Here is a 20490-nt window from a genome sequence, read left to right as displayed (position 1 = left end):
CTACAGCTTTGCAGGTCGCGTCATCCAAAGTTTCTAATCTACTTTCAGTGTTCAAAAGTTTGTAATGGAACTTTTTTTTAGACCACTTGAAAGTTTTCATCAAGGATTGTCCCCAGGAATTTTCAGAAGTTGGCTTCAAAGTTCATGGGCTGACAATTGAGCTGAGAGCGTATCACAAGCGTATTGTTTCTGTGGTATTTTTCTCATGTGTTGTTGCTCCAGACCAAGGTGTGTGTTTGATGTAGTGGGATTAGATGTCATGTTGATAACAGGAATGTATTGTGTCCTCTGGGCCATGTTGTGAGAGTTGCCTATTGGGTTAATGATGAACTACTTCTAAAACAAAGTGAATAGTTTTACTGGAAGGTTACCTTAGAGCTAATCTTGCGTTGCCATAACTTTAAGTCTCATGGGACATGGGTGGTAGTGGTGGAGGGGGGTAGGGGGGAGAGGGTAGTCAGGTTCATGCTGGCAGCCGCTGACTGTAGAGGTCAAGTTTCCTTTTGTAGAGTCTGACAGGACTTAAAGCTTCTATCTATCTAAAATACATTTCACTGGAGCGATTGAGTCCTGTTGCTGTCTCTTTGCCCTCTAACTCTGTCAGCGTTCCTTCTGCCGTCCTTCATTACATTTACAGTTCACCAGGGCGTCACAAAAGCCCACATTAAGAGACCATTATTATGTGTTCATGACTTGACCTTTAACTATCAGTGAAAGTAGGAAAAGAACCTTCACTTTGCAAATAAAAAATCAAAAGAAAGATTTTCGCAGTGAGACGAATGGGAGGGAAAAATCCTTCATTCAGGTCTTTTTCTCTTTTAATTGCTTAATATGGGCAGAAATGTGTTCGGTTCCCAAGTGTGAATGAAGTTTCTGTCAAAATACGAGATATCCTCAAACTCCAGGGATCATAACCTTCAAATAATGAGAAATAATATAACACACCATTCTAAAAACCTACTTTTTGTGTTGGTGGTGTTTCGGAATTATTGTTATGGTTTAAGACAAAGTTGCATTTCAGCTCCTTTCAGCTGACTGTTTTGGTTTTGTGGCCCAAAACGTAATTGTTTTGGATCAGTCTTACTGCTCTCATTCTCATTGTTTCTGGAAAAAGATGACTGTTTTCAAGCTCAATATTGAATTGGAGGTTCTTGAAATAGATGGCAAATTCAAGTCGAAGAAACCTACAGCTAACTTTGCGAGTACTTCTTGTTAACCTGTGGTAGCCTCCTTCCTTGAAAGCGACACCCCACTTCTCCTAAATCGCACCTGAAATACAACACTCAGGGCTCAGCTTGGCTCTTGTTGTGAATTAAACCTGAGATCCTGTCTCTGTCCATGCTACAAAGAATGCAGTCTTTTTAGGCGTACTGCCAGGGTACTAAGTAATGTCCTTGGAGGACATAAAGACAAACACCCCCATTCACACACATAGACACGCATAGTTGCACCTTTGCTGTCCAGTACTATGTAACTCAGTCTCTGCTCTTGCTAGTAGGATGATTTGATTACACCATTTGGGTTCCTGGACTCCCGTTTCCTCGTTGGTGCTCTCTGACTCAGGCTTGTTGTTTTAATAAGCTCCCCAAGGTGAAGGCCAAATGGACGTCTTAAGTACACATAGGAGACACTGGACCAAGCAACATCATTTATTTATCAGTCACTTTTTCCTCAATGGATTACCTCTAAAATTATCTAGCACTCTTATCACAAGAAATTTTCCATACTTCAGTTCATAACAAGAAAAGTGTGAAATGAATTACCTTGTCACTAGTTTCCTCATTACTTTGTATTTGAAACCAATCAGCAAATTTTAGCATATGCTAGCACATTGAAATGGCTGTAGACGTTTAGTTATCATCGCTGCTGGTATAACTCATCATGCTCTTAGATGGTGATTTGTAAGAGTGCTTTTGATTGAGTGCATATTTTTGCACTGCAGCTAACTACTCATTCTATTGAATCCATTAGCCCAATACAGTTTATGCATATTAATGCTTGTATGCTCACCAGGTTGATGATTTGATGACCCAACATTGCAATCCCTGTTTTAATGTGTCATCCTCCTCAGTCTCCAAAGTCCTCTTACCTGGGTGACTGAGGTAGGGCCCTATAAAATCCATGATATTTTTTTTCCAAATTCCATTTTATTTTTTTCCCCAAATTCCGTTTTTACCATTCTAATTTTTTGGAATTCTGTTTTTTACCCTTTACACTTATTTTACCACCATATAGTGTGTGCTTTTTGTGCCAGTGAATAAAATGTCCATTGTCATCACATGTATTTTTACGTTTCCAGTCAACAGTATGTTGGCAGAATGTTTAAAAAAGCATGTCACCTGATGCATAGAAGTCATTGGTGAACTGTTCAGCTCTGTATTTTGGAGTAAGAGATGAGATTCATAGTTTTTATGCAGACTTAGCCGACATGTTTAATTTGGAAGGGGGCAGTTGAGTGTTTGTGAGGAGATGCACGGGTGGTGCCACGAATGAGCGGTCCCCGGAAACATTTCCCCAGACAAACATTCTTTGGGAATGTTTGGGAATCTTGTTTCCACTACAGTCAGTATTGTTACCACAAGAGAAATACAAGGTCATGTTAATAAGTGACTAATTTCCTCGTCACTTTAAGTTAATTTAAATTTTGCCAGCCGACTAGTTTAATTTTTTTAATAAAACACTTAGAAACAATCAAAATTTTACACAATTTATTTAACATGGACCCCATGTGGGTTAGCAATGTGCAATTTGGTTTTCTGACTGTGGCTAGTGCTTGCAGAGTTAGCAGAACCAGCCTTTGGTCTTCCTGGCCAGTTAGCATCCACATGCCTGGGCTGATTACCAGTCCCTCCAGGAAGTTGCGATTTCGCGATCGCAACTATCAACGCAAATTTAACCAATCAGCGCGATTTTTTCGCGGCCCTGCAATTTTTTACAATCACCGCAACTTTCCCGCAAATTTGACCAATTACCTCAATCTCAGCCCCTGTACGTCATCAGTTTTGTCATCAATTTCACTTCCTAGGAACATAAACGTAAGTCCTCCCTTGATCGGCACTTTTCAACAACAAAACACGCACAGAGAACGGGTGAAAAGAGAGAGGACAGCAGACAGGACAAGTGACCATGACAACGTTATTATTTATAGATTGAGGGGCTCAGTGTTAGCTTGGTCTCTACCTGCAGCAGGTGTGCTTTATGAACCAGCTCTCCTCACCTCAATGCATCTGTCTCATCTTCATTAAGGATTTTTACCCCCGGTGTGTGTTAGTGACAAAGACACAACCGGGGGACGTCTGTTTACTATTTGATGTTTGACGTTGTTGCCGTGGTTACCGTAAAAAGCTCTGCGTCTACAGCTTGATTTAATCCAGTTTGGTGATTTAACTGACACATTCAGTAAGTTTTGATCAACTCCTTGTCATCAAAGATTCAGATTAATTTCAGAGTGCCGTGAACGGACTGTCCATCAGTCGCTGCGAGGTGCATTCAGGGACCGTCGTAAATGTGCAATACAGTCCTTTCATGGCATTTTTCTGTGAATCAAGAGAATCAAAATACAGTCAGTGGCCACATCAAGAATGTTTTCTAAAAACAACTGTAATTTAGTGTATTTACTTGCCCCTGAGATGTTATTGGGGGACAAAAGCAAAAAAAAATAATCGCAACTTTCACCGCAATTTTTTCAAAAAGCTGGCCCAAATTCAGGCTTTTTTGGGACGCAACAATCACAAAAAAATCCCGCGAAATCCTGGAGGGACTGGATTACGCATTGCTCCAGTTGGTTAGAGAGGTTATATGCCATTTCAGGCTGACACAGCCTACGTATAACTTTCCTCCATTCTCTAGATTAAAGTACTGCCAAAGCACACCACACTACCATTTATGAGATATCATCTGTCCACTGTGCTTTGTTTTTACATCCAGGTAATAAGCAAGAGTAAGAGAGGCAGGAAACGTAGGAAGCAGGGAGTGGGGGAAGACATGCAACAAATGGTCGCGGCCGAGGGTCAAACCAGCGACCTCTGCAATGAGGGCTATAGCCTCTGTGGGGCCCGCTTAGACCGCTAGGCCACTGGCGCCCCAACTGATAAAGCTTTGACTGGCATATCCAAAGTACATTAATGAAATAAATTATTCATTATTTGACCAACTAGTTATTCCAGGGTCGACTAACAGGATTACAATGTTTAATCGGTTAGTCTGTGAACATTCACTTCCCCTGACATGTTCACGTGGCCGGATTCATACCCAAACTGAAGGGAGAAAAGGTCTAAAGTAAAAACAGACTTTGAGGCCAGCTCCCTTACGGTTCCCCACTCCCCCCACTTGCATGGCCCCTCACACCTGGAAGAGATTTGCACACTACTGAGTGCAGAGTTAAGTGTAGATTTGGACCATAGGGGTTTTTGCAAAATAGTAGTTTCAGCTACATTTTTCCATTGTCTTTCAGATGCATCTAATAGAATTGGCATGGAAATCAATATAGCTATCTACACAGGTAGCTTACTGGGTTATACTTGAATCCTTTTGTAACTGACCATGCCGTGTGTCAGCAGAGAGAGGGCGCTGAAGCTGATGCTACTCAACCAATTTGTTGCTTTCCTTATTGTGCTGTACAGATATTATGTAATCTGCATCAAAGTCAAAGTTTAACACATTGAATCACACTTTATGATTAAAATGGTGAAAAGTGACACACAAATTACCCACAGGTCATGGCAAGGGGGTAATAAGGGCATGCCAACGTAACAATTTCAAGGATCTGACCTTTTTGACCTTTCTGTGGAGAGGAGAAGAAGAATTTTCCAACAGTGATCCAAAACTTGGACAACTACCAGACATGTGGACTGCCTTTTGCAACTGATGACAGATTTAGATCCAAACCGGTCCAAAACTATCATCATAGTATCACTACTATTTTCCCTGCATGTAGAGCGGTCCTGTTTCAAGTAGAAGACACCGTCATGGAAAGCATTACGGTCCATATTTTCTTGTTCATCAGTGTCACCAGGGTTCACCCAACTTGATCCTCACACATGCTTTAATACACCACTCAGAGCTGGCTGTGAACGCAGCCTGTCAGTCAGCCCTCTGTCAGCTGCTCTCTCAGTCTGTGGTGTCAGGTGAAGGACGCAGCAGAGATGGCCCATGACGACAACCTGGGTTTATGGAGTTCAAGAAAGTGTCATCATTGTCGTAACTGAATGTTGACCTTGGTTTACTTGACTCCTTCAATACTTGTGGTGCTGATCAGAAAGCAGATTCATCAGGCTTGTTTTGTTGCTCTTTTACGATTGGCCAGTTTTGAGCTTCATATTCAAAACCCATCAACATAAGCTGCTTATGAGTTCTGAGGCTCCATCGTGCATTGTCGTCACGTTCAATCAATCAAAACCGGGATCTACACTGTAATGCAGTGGACAGTCACTAATCTGATTAGTGTGGATTAGACCCCCTGCATGGAACTATGTAATAAAAAGGCACAATCTCCAGCTTTGATGAAAGGGTCAATGCGAGCCATGTAGAGAATTATATTGCTTCTGGGATTTTTTTCCAAGTTCAGGATATTTTGAAATGATGAAACCAGACAAGTTACCATGACCAAGTTTCCAGTTCTACAATGCTTTACACAACTACCATTACAAAATACAAGACCAAAGTTGATAACTGTTTGAAAATGAAACTTAGTCTAGGTCAGATTAATGTGGTTCACCTCAGGTCTGGAAAATGTCCATGTGTCATGTTCAAATTCTGTTTTCCAAGTATTTTATGAATGACAGTTTTGAAGAGATATCTTAACAGATTAAAGGCTGTAACGATTACTATGATAGAGAAAGCACTTTGTAAATGCAAACTGAATTTTGAATCATGTTTAGAAAAGTCAAGTGGCAACCTCCAATCTCAAAATATGACGCCTATACTGCCCTTGCAGTGCGTGGTCTTGTGCAAAGCTAGACAGCTAGCTAACAAAAGATGAAAAAGTCCAAAGTCTTCAAATAAACACACAGGGCTTGCTTTTCCTGTCTTTACTTGAGTCTTGACTGTTGGGCCAATATCTTGTTTTTTGTAAAACTGAAACATTACAGAGAAAATGAAACACATCAGTATACAAACACTGATATATTAATATATCACACATTTACTGAACTGCGTGTAGATTTTACCAACAGAAACTGCAATATACTACATAGAACAGTTTGACTGCTTAATAAGACAACACATACTTCAAACAGGACATTCTCTAAAAACTGCATGTGTTATGTGCTTATGGACACATTTTACTTACAGACAAATAATCTCCAAGGCAGAAGCGTGTGATAAACACATTAGCATCAGCATAAACTGGCATAAACTCGACTCTGTCCGTCTTGGCTGTTTGTGATCCTAACGGTTGACGTAAGACGGAGAAACTGCAAAGATAGGCCGACAGAGGGCAGAGCGGTGAGAGCGCTCACTCTGTAGCTACTTCGGAAAACTAAACAAGAACGCAGAGCGCTCACTCTGATGCTGTTTTCAAAACCCAACTCAGAATAGCTTGCTTACTTCTTAGCTTTTTAATCTACTTTTATCTAACCTATTTAGCTTATAACTTACTAACTTTAGAGACAGCACAACGCCCATGCGGAAGTGTCATTAACTGCAGTTCATCAAGCGTCCACTTGAGGCTGGCTGCAGAAACATCGGAAACCACATACACACCAGTTCAAAAAAGACGATCTTTGCAGCAGAAATAAACATGTTCACAGCCTGGTTCAAAAAACGGTTTAGGTCTATCGGCACACACCGTACGGGGGAGAGGTGAATTTTTTTATAACGTGACAGTTCAGAAGATATTAAGATTACAAGTTTTGCCCATTTAAAAGGAACCCCGACTGTGGGGACTAATAGGCATAAATCTGCTTTAATGTTTGTCTCATACTAGAATGCTTTGTTAAATAGACATGAAGAATTGTTATTTCTTTAAACAGTGAAATTTAGCCAGCCATTGTTTTACTAGCGCAATGCATGCTGGGTTGATGACGTGTAATGGTTGCGTCTTGCCGAGCCTCTGGTTTTCGCCGTGTTTACTCGCTGTCTTTCAGGAGCGTGAAAACCATAATAATGCCACACTGTGCTGCGTTTGGGTGTAATTCCCAGTCGAAGGGAAACAAGGCAGTCCCTCCAGGAAGTTGCGATTTCGCGATCGCAACTATCAACGCAAATTCAACCAATCAGCGCGATTTTTTCGCGGCCTTGCAATTTTATACAATCACCGCAACTTTCTTGCAACTTTGACCAATTACCTCAATCTCAGCCCCTGTACGTCATCGGTTTTGTCATCAATTTCACTTCCTAGGAACATAAACGTAAGTCCTCACTTGATCGGCACTTTTCAACAACAAAACACGCACAGAGAACGGGTGAAAAGAGGGGACAGCAGGCAGGACAAGTGACCATGACAACGTTGTTATTTATAGATTGAGGGGCTCAGTGTTAGCTTGGTCTCTACCTGCAGCAGGTGTGCTTTATGAACCAGCTCTCCTCACCTCCATGCATCTGTCTCATCTTCATTGATGATTTTTACCCCCGGTGTGCGTTAGTGACAAAGACACAACCGGGGGACGTCTGTTTACTATTTGATGTTTGACGTTGTTGCCGTGGTTACCGTCTACAGCTTGATTTGGCTTGATCAGTTTGGTGAAACATCAGACACATTTAGTAAGTTTTTATCAACTCCTGGTCATCAAAGATGCAGATTCATTTCAGAGTGCGTGAACTGCCTGTCAAGTGCCTCTGTCACTGCGAGGTGCATTCAGGGACCGTCGTAAATGTGCAATACAGACCTTTCATGGCATTTTTCTGTGAATCAAGAGAATCAAAATATAGTCAGTGGCCACATCAAGAATGCTTTCTAAAAACAACTGTAATTTAGTGTATTTACTTGCCCCTGAGATGTTATTGGGGGGAAAAAAGCAACAAAAAAAAAATCGCAACTTTCACCGCATTTTTTTCAAAAGGCTGTCGCAAATTCAGGCATTTTGGGCCGCAACAATCACAAAAAAATCCCGCGAAATCCTTGAGGGACTGACAAGGGGACTGGTGCAAGTCTACACAGCTTTCCAAGAGACAAAAAGAGAAGAAAGGAGTGGGAAATTGCTTGTGGACGTACACAACTTCCGAAGGACCCGCGGCTATGTTCTCGCCACTTCACTCCAGATCATGCATTTGATGCATTTAGCCGACGCCCACGCTGGTGAAAGAGCTCACAGGTGCTGCTAGTTATTAACAGACTGAAGCCAAATGCTGTGCCGTCAGTTTTCATTCATAAACAGAGAAAACACCCACGGGGAAAGAGTGAAGTCCACTCGAGGAAACGCCATAGGCAGGAGACGCTGGATGTGCTCCTGAGGGGATGTCAACAACCTGTACCTGCAGATGTAGCCTCTGATGGCGAACCATCTGGCACAATCACGACCACGACCAAGGAGGAAGCTGACAACGAGTCCCCCGATCAGTCAACACAGCAGTCCATAAGTGTGCATTGTTCTCCAAATAAGAGTGATGTCGCAACTCAGGCGGAAAAACACACATCTGATGCAGCGGTACAGTGGCCAGCTGATGCACACCAACTTATTACTCCGGACCACGTTCATGCTGCTAACTGTGAAAATGAGCTGAAAGAACAGTTTCAGGAGGACAGTGAGTCTCTGGATCTTTTCCTCTCAGATGATGTCTTTTTCAGTGAGGGCAGTCAGCCACTGAACAGACAGTCTGATCTGAAATATAACATAAGTTCATCAGAGCCTTCACAGAGCACCCAGGAATCACATGCTTCAGCTGACACGCATGAAGAAACAGACTGTTGCAACCAAATGACGTCACTACCCAAACATCATTGCGACGCAAAGAACAATGGCGGCACACAGTCACAAGCACAGAAAAAAAAAGGTTTTCTTTCTTTTCTTTTGCTGCAAGAATAAATTGCATTAATATTTGACAGTTTGTGACAAACATGACACAAACCAGAAATATATATGCAGACAAGAGGAAGGGGAAAAAAAGAAGAGAAAAGAGAAAAAGAGAAAGAAAAAGAAAAAGAGAAAAAAAAAAGAAAAAAAAAAAAAAAAGAACAATTGCGGCCTACGAGTGAAAACATTTTTTCCAGTTTTATACAAACTAAGATATTTTGAGAGATTTTATTATTGTTTTTATATAGCTGATACAAACATTCATCATATAGGAAAATACGTTTTGGTAGCCGGGGTTCCTTTTAAGGACATGACTGACTTGGTTGACAGCCGGGACACTGTAGCTGTTGGCAAGGAGGTTCAAAGCCTGCCTTTTTACCTCACACTAACTAAACAGAAGTTAGGTTGCGGCCAGCATTTTCAGTATAGCTCCTGCCGAAAATTGGCTTCAAAACAGCGCTTCAGAAACAGATGGGTGACGTCACGGATACTACGTCCATTAATTATACAGTCTATGAGAAAAGTATTTAAAGGCACTATGAGGAGTTTTTAACTGTCTGAGAAACAGACTGAAACTGATACTGATGCCTCTTTATGACCCTCAAAAGCAAACAAGACCATCTACAACAACACTGATACCTTCTCTGTTGTCATTTTTAATGTCTAAAACTGCTCTGAGGGGGTGGGTGTCAGAACAGATGATTGACATCTCGCTTTAGAAACACCCTTTTTTGGCTGTTTTCATGGCATATAATCACATTGTAAGATAAGTCTAAATGTTAAAAGACAATAGGATGAGGTTATTGTCTGAAGACAATTGTTTTGCATGTACAGGACAAGAGATAAGAGGTATCACTTTGTCCACAAGGGGGCGCCATAATCGATACAAGCTAAAAGTTCCTCACAGCAGCTTTAAAGAGTGAAGAACTACCAATGAAGAAAAAATAAATAAATAAATAAATAAATTATGATTTCTTTTCATTTCTTGAATCATCATTTCAGATTAATTACATATATAAAATATAAACGAAATTATTCATTTCAACCTTTGCATTATTTTGTTGACACTCTTTGGCCTCCATACAGATCAGCAGCTTGCTTTATTTATGATTTTTAAACTTTGGGAAATGTGTTTATTGGCACTGCAGTGAGTCATCCTGCTAATGGCTTCCTGTTGACACTTGTATAGAACTCACTGTGGGTGAGCCGCTTCAACACCGCAACCTGATCAGGCGAGAGTCGCAACAAGGGACCAGAGGGAGGTTATTTATTGATGTCGGTAGCTGATGTTCACGGGTCATTTACTGACACTCTGAAGCCTCAAGTGCCCACTTCCTTCCCAGGGCGTTGAAGCTCTTAAATACAGCTTGCTGCTGTGCAATGGGCACTTCCTCGACATTAACAGAGTTTTGTATTTAATAATTGCAAGAATCATGGGAGGCGGCATGGTTCTGCATGAAAAAATGCAAAACTTAAGATTTGTTGTACTTCTGAAGATCTTAAAACATGCTCCTTGGATCAGAACTAATGAGGAAATAACTCACAAGTATTAATCCAGTGTTTCCCCTACCATTATACTTGTGGGGCGAGGCGCCCCCCCAACAGCGGCACCCGCCCCCCTTGGTAGTTCAGTTAGTTTTATTTTCTATAGAGCACCAGATCACAGCAGAAGTAATTCAGGGTTACCTCTCTTATAGATCAGGTCTTAAACTTGTTCCTTTATTAAACAGACTAAATACCCTTGTGTTATTTATCTTATTTACATGACAGGATGTCATTATGCTCCTCTGCTCTTTGTATTACGCATGGCAGAGTTTCGCCCCGATGTGCACACAGACACACAAACACGTGCGCTCACATACACACATCACAGCACAATGATACCATAAATGTTCATCAACAACTCGGTTTTTCAAGACCAAAACGAGACTATGACGAGCTGAAGTTAGGCGTGCAACGGATCAAAAAACTCACGGTTCGGATCGGATCTCGGTTTTGAGTCACGGATCGGATCATTTTTCGGATCAGCAAAAAAAAAAAAAAAAAAAAAAAAAATACGAATACAACTTTGTCCCTCCATTTATTTTGTAAAACACTTTTAAACTTTTGCCAATGAAATAAAAACAAGATTCAACTCAAAATGTACTGCTTGTGCAAAACACCCTATCTGTGGGCCCAGTCCTGCCTCATTCACTGCATTTCATGGCATGACAAGTGAAGGAGCAGAGGAACTTCAAAAGTTTCACCCCATTCTTCTTTCAATCGCTGATTTTCACCGTCCACTTTTCTTTGAGCTGCAAACTTGGAACACACCGTTTTCGTGCATTCTAGGGTCCTACAGCTGGCAAAGTGCCAATATATGAACTGCTCCATAAACGAAAGTGAAAGTTAAAAATTTTACTCGCAGCAGTGGACTCTAATTGACCCAGTAACAGGCTGTCTGCGTATCGTTGACATGGAGACAAGTCCCGGTAAACACACGGTGACCCGACCAAAACACAGAGTGAAGGAATAACAGTTCGGGGGCCACAAATAGGCGGCCGGACGTGGCCCGCGGGCCGCGTATTGACGGCCTCTGGTCTATTGGGTGCGCAACGGAATTTCATAACGTGGCTCAAGCACATTCAGCATTCACTGTATTTCACAGGGAAACCAAAATGCTCCCATACATGTGACTTACAAGATGCAGGAGGTTTTTCAAGTTCCTCTGCTCCTTCACTTACCACGACTACCGCTGCGCTTGACGAGTGAGTGTGGATTGAACATGCGGTCATCACGTGAAATCGCGCAACTTTTTTCATCAACCGATCCGCGGAGCACGTCCGTGCCGAACCGTGGAGAGACATCCGTACGGATCACGGATCAACGATGATCCGTTGCACCACTAGCTAAAGTGCATCACTGATAATATAAACTCAGATGAAAACTTTAGTGGCGGACCGTCGGACATTAAAAGTTCATATTTTCCCCGCTGTGCGTCTAATCTTAAGAAATGAAAGCTATGCATTCCTGTGACAGGCTGAGTTATTATCTGAGGGGCTCAGTGTTAGCTTGGTCTCTACCTGCCTCAGGTGTGCTGTGTGAACCAGTCTCCTCTTCATTGAGGATTTTTACCCCCCGGTGTGCGGGAGGCGTCTGTTTATTATTTGACTTTTCACGTTTTTGCCGCCATTACCACAAAAAGCTCTGCATCTAGAGCTTGATTTAATCCAGTTTGGTGAAACATCAGACACATTTAGTAAGTTTTGATCAACTCCTGACTGTCTGTTCCCCCCAAGCTGGCTTGTCTCTGAGTTTAAATGACTTTGGTGGGAAAGTGTTCAGGACAAGGCTCTAAAAACTGCCTCGAGAATTTCTTCAAAGAATCACAGCAAAGGAGGTATGTCTAGCTGCAGGTGACACAGCAAAGAATATTGTTTACCATGACTTGTCAACTGCAATGAGGAAGATGTTATCTGTGGGAGTGCTACTCTGACAGAGGGGTTTGAACTGTTGATTTGCATACACAGCAGGGTAAGGGGACAGGTCTCAGCCTGCTGAGCTGACCATTTACTGCATGAATTCAACTAACCAGTTTTACCAACTTTTTCTCTACATGTAAATCTTGTCCTGCTGTATTGCAGCAAAGTCCCATGTTCACTGGTGTATTTGAAAGGGCAGCTTAAAGTTCAATCAAAGCCTGTCCATACTGAAATGTTCAAGTTGTAGTGGTAAAGCTGCAGCTAACAGTTGATTCATTGATATAAATTACTTCTATTACAAACACATTTTGTAATATCTATCTCCATCATACACAATGCAACTGTAAACCAACATTTTTTTAGAGTTATTGTTCAAAAATTGCTCTGAATAGAAAAAGAAAACGTGCTGTGTTTACAGGGAGAGGGAAAACTGCAATTCTTTTAAAAAGGACATCAACTACTAAAACACGTATTTCAGCAGTAGGTGAGCAAATTTAGATTATTATTGAACTTTATGTATTTTGGGAAAGACCACTGTCATGTTTAAAAAAGAAAAGTCAACATGGAAGCAGAAAAAGTGAAACTTTACAAGAGGAAAGGATTGATTCAAAAGACCTCACGCTTCTGAAATGCATTTCTTAATTACCTCCACAAAGAGGGATTTTAAGATTTCAGGCTGTTCCCTTTCAAAAAAATAAAAGAAAGAAAAGCAGTTTTTATAACCAACTTGAAAAGGATGATGAAAGATTTAGAAAATTATACAATAGCTAATGTTAGGAAGTTACTAATCAGTCCCTCCAGGAAGTTGCGATTTCGCGATCGCAACTATCAACGCAAATTCAACCAATCAGCGCGATTTTTTCGCGGCCCTGCAATTTTTTACAATCAGCGCAACTTTCCCGCAAATTTGACCAATTACCTCAATCTCAGCCCCTGTACGTCATCGGTTTTGTCATCAATTTGACTTCCTTGGAACATAAACATAAGTCCTCCCTTGATCGGCACTTTTCAACAGCAAAACACGCACAGAGAACGGGTGAAAAGAGAGGACAGCAGGCAGGACAAGTGACCATGACAACGTTATTATTTATAGATTGAGGGGCTCAGTGTTAGCTTGGTCTCTACCTGCAGCAGGTGTTCTTTATGAACCAGCTCTCCTCACCTCCATGCATCTGTCTCATCTTCATTGATGATTTTTACCCCCGGTGTGCGTTAGTGACGAAGACACAACCGGGGGACGTCTTTTTACTATTTGATGTTTGACGTTGTTGCCGTGGTTACCGTAAAAAGCTCTGCATCTACAGCTTGATTTAATCCAGTTTGGTTAAACATCAGACACATTCAGTAAGTTTTGATCAACTCCTTGTCATCAAAGATGCAGATTCATTTCAGAGTGCGTGAACTGACTGTGCATCAGTCGCAGCGAGGTGCATTCAGGGACCGTCGTAAATGTGCAATACAGTCCTTTCATGGCATTTTTCTGTGAATCAAGAGAATCAAAATACAGTCAGTGGCCACATCAAGAATGATTTCTAAAAACAACTGTAATTTAGTGTATTTACTTGCCCCTGAGATGTTATTGGGAAAAAAAAAAAAAAAAAATCGCAACTTTCACCGCAATGTTTTCAAAAAGCTGTCGCTAATTCAGGCTTTTTGGGCCGCAACAATCACAAAAAAATCCCGCGAAATCCTGGAGGGACTGACTAATGTTTTATGTTAACCTACCATACCAATAATATAAGGTAAGATAGGGATATATTCTAAAAGTAATGTTAGCTAACTTACAGCAGTGTTAGCTAGCTTAAGTCAGGGGTGTCCAAAGTACGGCCCGGGGGCCAATTGTGGCCCAAGGTCCATTTATTTATGGCCCCAAAGCTTCCATCTTAAATTGTGTTATTTATATCAAAGAAATTAATCACAGTTTCTTTCTACAAACAAAACTAAAGTCAATCCAGAAACGTCTCAAAAAGCTTCATATGGACTACCTCAGGGTTCCCACGCGTCCTGGAAAAACTGGAAAACCTGGAAAACAGTTGACCAGTTTTCCAGTAATGGAAAACATCTGGAAAATGAGAAAGTAAAAAGGTATAAAGGTATAAAAAAGGACAAGATAAAAAATTAGGAAATTGTACAGAAAAGGCAAAATTTGCTGCATCAAAAATGTTCAGAACTCAGGAAAATAATGATTTTGTTCTTAAAATGTTGTCTGCTGGTCAGAAAAGTCTTAAAAACAACATAAAAAAGAAGTGTGATGAAATCCAGATCGTGATCCTGCCATAGGAAAATAATGAGACAATGTTTTTCCCACATTGCCCGACCCTAATCAAAAACATTTTCCTCCAGAAGAAGATAACGTTTGCTTATGTGTACATGGCTTGTGGAGAACTGAGGACTTCCTAGTTACTGATTTATTGAGACAACATTTAAAATGATTGTTATTAAATAGAGATTTCATATGTAACTTTTATGATTGCTAAGTCTCAGTAGGAGACACTGACCCTGAGGTATTCTGACAACATCATATGTGGCCCTCTTTGAAAAAAGTTTGGACACCCTTGGCTTAAGGTAATATTTGTTAGCATATAGTAATGCCATCTAGAAAAATGGTTAGATGCTTTTGTTAGCTGCTGTGGGCCTGTGGCTTGGCCACACCTCATGGGTTCAAAGTAGGGGCGTATGATATGATGATCTTAGATGGTGAAGGATTAGAATGTGATGACGATCTGCCAAAGCACAGAGATCATAGAACCAGCTGTAGTGCACATTCTATCCCTTGTTGTGTCGTGTCTGTGCCTTAAGTCTGTGTGCCCATGCACAGCCGCATCCAAAGGTTTTCTTTCTGCCCATTTATTAGTCCACTTCAGCACTACAGACACACGGATGAACCAATCAGAGCGAGCTGTAGGCAGTGTCTTGGTTTGTTTATCCCCCCTCCCCTTTTGCCCCAACTACGTGAGAGAAAGTACGGCTGCTAATGAAAGTGAAAGTGAGGAGTTGGTCCCTAAAAGAAACTCTACCTCAGTAATATGGAACTGGGTTGGATTTTCCCAAAGCGACACAACGCAAACAACTATTATTTGCAAAGTTTGCAACAAGAAGGTCCACACCTGGGATGGAAACATAACTAACCTTATTCAACCACCTGAAGAGACAGCATCCGAAAAAGCAGTATGCAGAAAGTCAAAAGGCGAGGAGACCGGTGTCGTGCCTCCATCCACACACACACAAACAACTCTGACACAGGTGTTTGATAAGGACACTCTGTATGAGAAAAAAAGTAAGAGCTGGAAAGATGGAACTGAAGCAGTAACGTTTTATCTTGTAAAGGACATGATCCCCCAGCAAGTGTGCTCCTTACTTTAATGTGTGTTTAAGTTGTTTTGAGTTTTGAGTTAAGAAAAGAAAAAGACTTTGACTAAAAGAAGTTGAAGTTATGCATGTCAATATTTTTGTTTGATGTTAATTGTACTTGGCACAAGTTTTCTAAATTGCTTAAAGCTAGGGTTGGTAATCTCGGAAAACCAGCATGAGTTTGAATGTAGCTTTTCCTTAGGACTCCGTCTAACCCCTCCCCTCCTCCCTCAGAGCTCCTCCAAAACGACGCCCCCCCCGCTCACATGCACGAGCGCCGCTGATTCTCGACCATATGATGGTGACTGATTCAAAACCGGTCCTCACCAAAACATTCTCATAGTGAAAGTTAAAAACACAAACAAACATGGCTGCTGTTAGCACTCACAACTGTCATGCTAGCATTATCCAGTTGTACCGGTGACACGATATCAGGAGAAAAGTTATAACACACATATAATACTGTAACAGCTCTACTGTTGACGTTAAGTGAAGGCATCAGGAGAGGTGTAGAGTGTGTGAGCTGGAGAGAGAGGAGAGACAAGAGGAGAAGTTCTTCATTCATTCAAACATTGATTGTTGTTTTGTTGGTTGGCGTGATCACGGCCAACAGTGACCGGTTATTAAAGCTCAACGTGTTCACGAATCGGCTCATCATCACTACAGCGTCCGGACTGACGCTACAATAAATCTATATTTTCTGTAGGACTTACTGAACGTCATTAATTATTCTGCTTGTTGGTGAGAGCTTTTTAGACTCTGATCCGGACTACAGTCCTGAGCAAAGCACCTCATCAGGTCAGAGGGGACAGGCCTGAGGACGAGCGAGAGGGGCAGTAAATAGAGTCAGGGGAAGTAGAGGCAGGAGACGGGGACTCGGAGGAGTGCACGCTGGGGAAATGTACGCGCAGGAGGAGGGCAGAACGGCTGGATGGGATTTGATTGGTTTAAAATTTGGGGAGCCAAAAAACTGTGATTGGTTGGTGTTTTCCCAGGTTTACTCCGGCTGTAGATAGCAGCTTTTTTTACCTCTTTTTTAAGAACACATTATGTAATGATTACCATCAGGACATAAAGATCATTTTAACCAGTATGACAAAAAGTGTATCTAAATCTGATTACCAACCCCAGCTTTAACTAAATTAAAACAGTGTTTGAACAGGATCCTGTCTGAAATGATCTTTTATCCTTTTATCTTTTTAAGGCTATGATTTTAAAGAGTTAAATCAGTTTGTTTTACTGGTAAATGACTTGTAAAACAGTCTTAATAATCTAAATGAAAGAATCGTGATAAAATAGTGATCGTGTTTTTTCCCCCAAAAAAATCGTGATATGATTTTTTTTTTCATATTGCACACCCCTAGTTCAAAGGACTTTCCAAAGTGGCTAATATCCTTTCCATTTTTCATTCTATTGGCTGACTGTATTTTTGCTGCGTTCTGATACACTGGTTGTTTCACAAGCTTACTGGAAACCAGATTTGCCTTTTCTTATATGCACCATGGGATTAAAAAACACTTATCTCCAGTTGATTATAAAGGTGAATGCTAATGAGTTTAGACAGAAAGCATTACAGCTGTGCACTCTGTCTGCATAAATGTATGTGTTTGTCTGTGTGTGAGGGTGTGTGTGTGTGTGTGTGTGTGTTTCTCCACGTTGGTGAGTTTTGAACCAGCAGTGAGGTGTTGGCAAGCTCTGTTCTTGGTTTTACACCTGTAATAAGGGTTTGTTTGCTTTGCATACAACAGCACCTGCTGATAAACTGCTTCCACTCTTTTTTCCAGTTGATAGCCTCTTCCCTTTTTTTCCACTGCTGAATAAGAGGGGGAGGGCTCAAGGTGAAAACTGGGCAGGCTGTTCTGGTCTATCAGGTAGCGGATATGGATAATTAAATCTCTGTTTGTGGGTGTGTATGTGAGTAAGCACGTCTTCTCCAGGATACAAACCTCTTCTTCCTGTAGTATGTCAGGTGACTGCCGGCAGTTGTTTATGTGATTAAAAGAAAGGACAAAGCTTTTTAAACTCCTTTGTAATTCCAAAGCCCTCTGTATACTGTCAGCACGACCTCCTGCTGCTGATCTGATCTGATCTGTATATGTTGCCAGTAATGAGCTATGACTTTTTCCTATAAACAGCTGCTCAGGCTCAGTTTCATTTATTTCTAAGCTCGTTTTCAAAGTCTATGTGGAATATGTAGAATCTGTGCTTGGGGGTGTTTTAGTACAGGAATGGATGTGGGTATTTTATTTCTTTTGGTAGCACATTTATTGTCAAAGAAATATTGACTGATACACATCAGTTGACCTTGATGTATGCAGTCAAAATGGTTCTGGAGCATAATATACAGTACATGGAGTTGTCTGTAGCAAAAATGCATGGGGCTGGTCAGAAAGCAATCTGAACCTGGACCTCTGCAGCTGCAATGGTTAAAGACTTACTGGAATGAAGAATGTGTACTTATTTGTGACTTTTTGTTTATTTACTTATTTATTCATTTATTTATGTAATAATTGTTTTTTCTTTTCTTTTCTAGAGAGGCATTTAAAGAGAAATGCTTACAACCTGGTGCACTACTGCCTTTTAAATATGTCATGCCCTTCTCTTTTGGAAATAAAAAACAATTGATCGCAAAAAAAATGGTTCTTACGGTGAAAAGCCGGCTGAACACAATCCTCTGTTGTCAGAACACAATCCTCTGTTGTCAGATTACTGCTGACTCCCATTAGTGATAATATGACCAAGTGAAGTTCATTTTAAAAACTGATATTTGAATGCTTGTTGTTGATGGCACATCCCAACAAAAGTAAAAAATCTGCTGGACCCTCTGTCAAAACGCAAGTTAGTCTGAATTTCTGGAATTCATCAGAAATGATTGATCCAGCAACTGTTATTTTTTTTCCTCATGAGTGCAGACAATAGACTTGACAAAGAAAGTCTATTTTGAATATGTAAAATCTGTGCAGTGAATCTTAGGAATGGATATGGGATATACAGTAGTCTCTTTTGGTAGCACATTTATTGTCCAAGAAATATTGACTGATTACACATCAGTTGACCTTGATGTATGCAGTCAAAAGTGTTCTTACTGGGAGCAAAAGCAGGCTGAACACAATCCTCTGTTGTCAGATTACTGCTGACTCCCATGAGTGATAACATGACCAAGTGAAGTTATTTTTGAAAAGTGATATCCGAATGCAACAATCTGTTGTTGATGGTACATTCCAACGTGAGTTAAAAATCTGCTGGCGGGTTTTATACGGGGGGGGGGGGGGGGGGGGGCAGATTGTGATGCAGTAGTGCACTACGGCTCTCCCCCCTCTCTCCCGCCTCCCTTCCTGCCCCCCCTATTTTAATCCACCTCACTAGCAAACATACATACAACAAAAAAACAAACAAAACAAAATTCAAATCATATCACACACACACAGTTCAGGTTTGGCGGGGCCTTAGTGTTTGGCTCGGCCCTACTCGCTGGGGGTCTATCGGGGCTGGGTGGGTGGCTGGTGTCCCTGTCACCCTCCGTCCCCCTGCTGCCCTCTCCCCTGTGGGGGCCTGGTCCGCGGCTGCCCTCGGGGCCGGGTTTCCCGGGGTTCCCTCGCGGTCCTCTTTGGGGGGTGGGGTGGCGCGCAGCTGGGGGGGTGTTACTACGGCAGCCATTGGGGTGTCCCTCCATGCCCCCGCGGCCTGGTCCATCAGTAGCAGGGCGTGGCTGGGGGGCCTGGCTGGGGGGAGTGGTCGGGCCGTCTGGGGGGGGCAGGGGGGATTGGCCCTGCCGCCTCCGCCCTCCCCCCGCTTCGGCGCGGCGGTTGGCGGGCTCTGGTCCTGGTCCTGCCCGTCTGCCTGGCAACTATTATACAATAGACTTGACAAACTGGCCTTTGTGCTTTTGGTGTCCGCCTATCTCTAACAATCTTCTTTTGGGTCAAACAGTAATTTGCAGACTTACCTGGAGGCGCTCTGCATTTGAATAACAAATGGCCATTTCTGGAGTTTCTCTTAGACTTTCAACAATGAAGTGCTCAGGAAACAAACTCTTGACTTGAGGGTGTTGCTAACCACTGGGGTGATTCCCAGAGGCAGAGTATAGCCAATGGCCGATTCTGAAATTCTGAGATTGAGTTACCTATAACCCTCAAGAGTCCGCTTAGTCCATAGCAAAATTAACAAAACACACTTCGATTTTTAATCCCCTCCTTTCCTCTTCTTCTGTTACTGCAGTGAAAGTCAGCGTCAAGGTGGGCCAGTGATGCCGCCCCCAGCCACGGGTTCTGCCGCCGTGCCCCCACCAGACGGCGGTTGGGGTTGGGCTGTGATCTTTGGATGTTTCATCTCCATAGGCTTCTCGTACGCGTTCCCCAAAGCCATCACAGTCTTCTTCAAGGAAATCCAAGTCATCTTTGGAGCCTCCTACAGTGAGATCGCATGGATCTCCTCCATCATGCTCGCAGTCATGTACGCTGCAGGTGAGTCATTGTTTGCTGTTTATCTCATTTTTGACTACAATCTAATTGAAAGGCCGTGCAGTTGGCAATATGGCTGTCAGCCATGGCTGTTTTTTGGAACCAGAAGACTCTTTTTTTTGTAGTGTTATACAACAGGGGGGAGCTGGAGATGAATGAGGAGTTGGCTAAGTGATCAAAGATAAACAGTCTCTGCTTCAAGGCTAATTCGTTAGCATTTTAGCCATTTAACAAGCTTAAAGGTGACATATCACACTTTTTTCATCA

At 41.9% G+C, this 20490-nt stretch overlaps 1 protein-coding gene across 2 annotated transcripts in view; it reads left to right on the top strand.

Moving 5' to 3' along the window:
- Nucleotides 1-20490, top strand: part of LOC117805395 (monocarboxylate transporter 2-like) — a 55288-nt gene that overhangs the window by 8004 nt on the left and 26794 nt on the right. Inside the window, exons 1-2 of one of the 2 annotated variants that reach the window (XM_034674114.1) lie at nt 12279-12330; nt 19982-20226. In XM_034674114.1, the coding sequence (XP_034530005.1) occupies nt 20010-20226 (217 nt within the window). In that variant the 5' untranslated portion in view covers nt 12279-12330; nt 19982-20009. Of the gene's footprint in view, nt 1-12278; nt 12331-19981; nt 20227-20490 lie in introns of those variants that run through there. The other variant, XM_034674113.1, reaches the window with a different exon arrangement.

Source organism: Notolabrus celidotus, chromosome 21, assembly GCF_009762535.1.
Source record: "Notolabrus celidotus isolate fNotCel1 chromosome 21, fNotCel1.pri, whole genome shotgun sequence".
Lineage (NCBI taxonomy): Eukaryota > Metazoa > Chordata > Actinopteri > Labriformes > Labridae > Notolabrus > Notolabrus celidotus.
The sequence above is the reverse complement of the archived record's forward strand: the minus strand, read 5'-3'. Positions and strand labels throughout refer to the sequence as shown.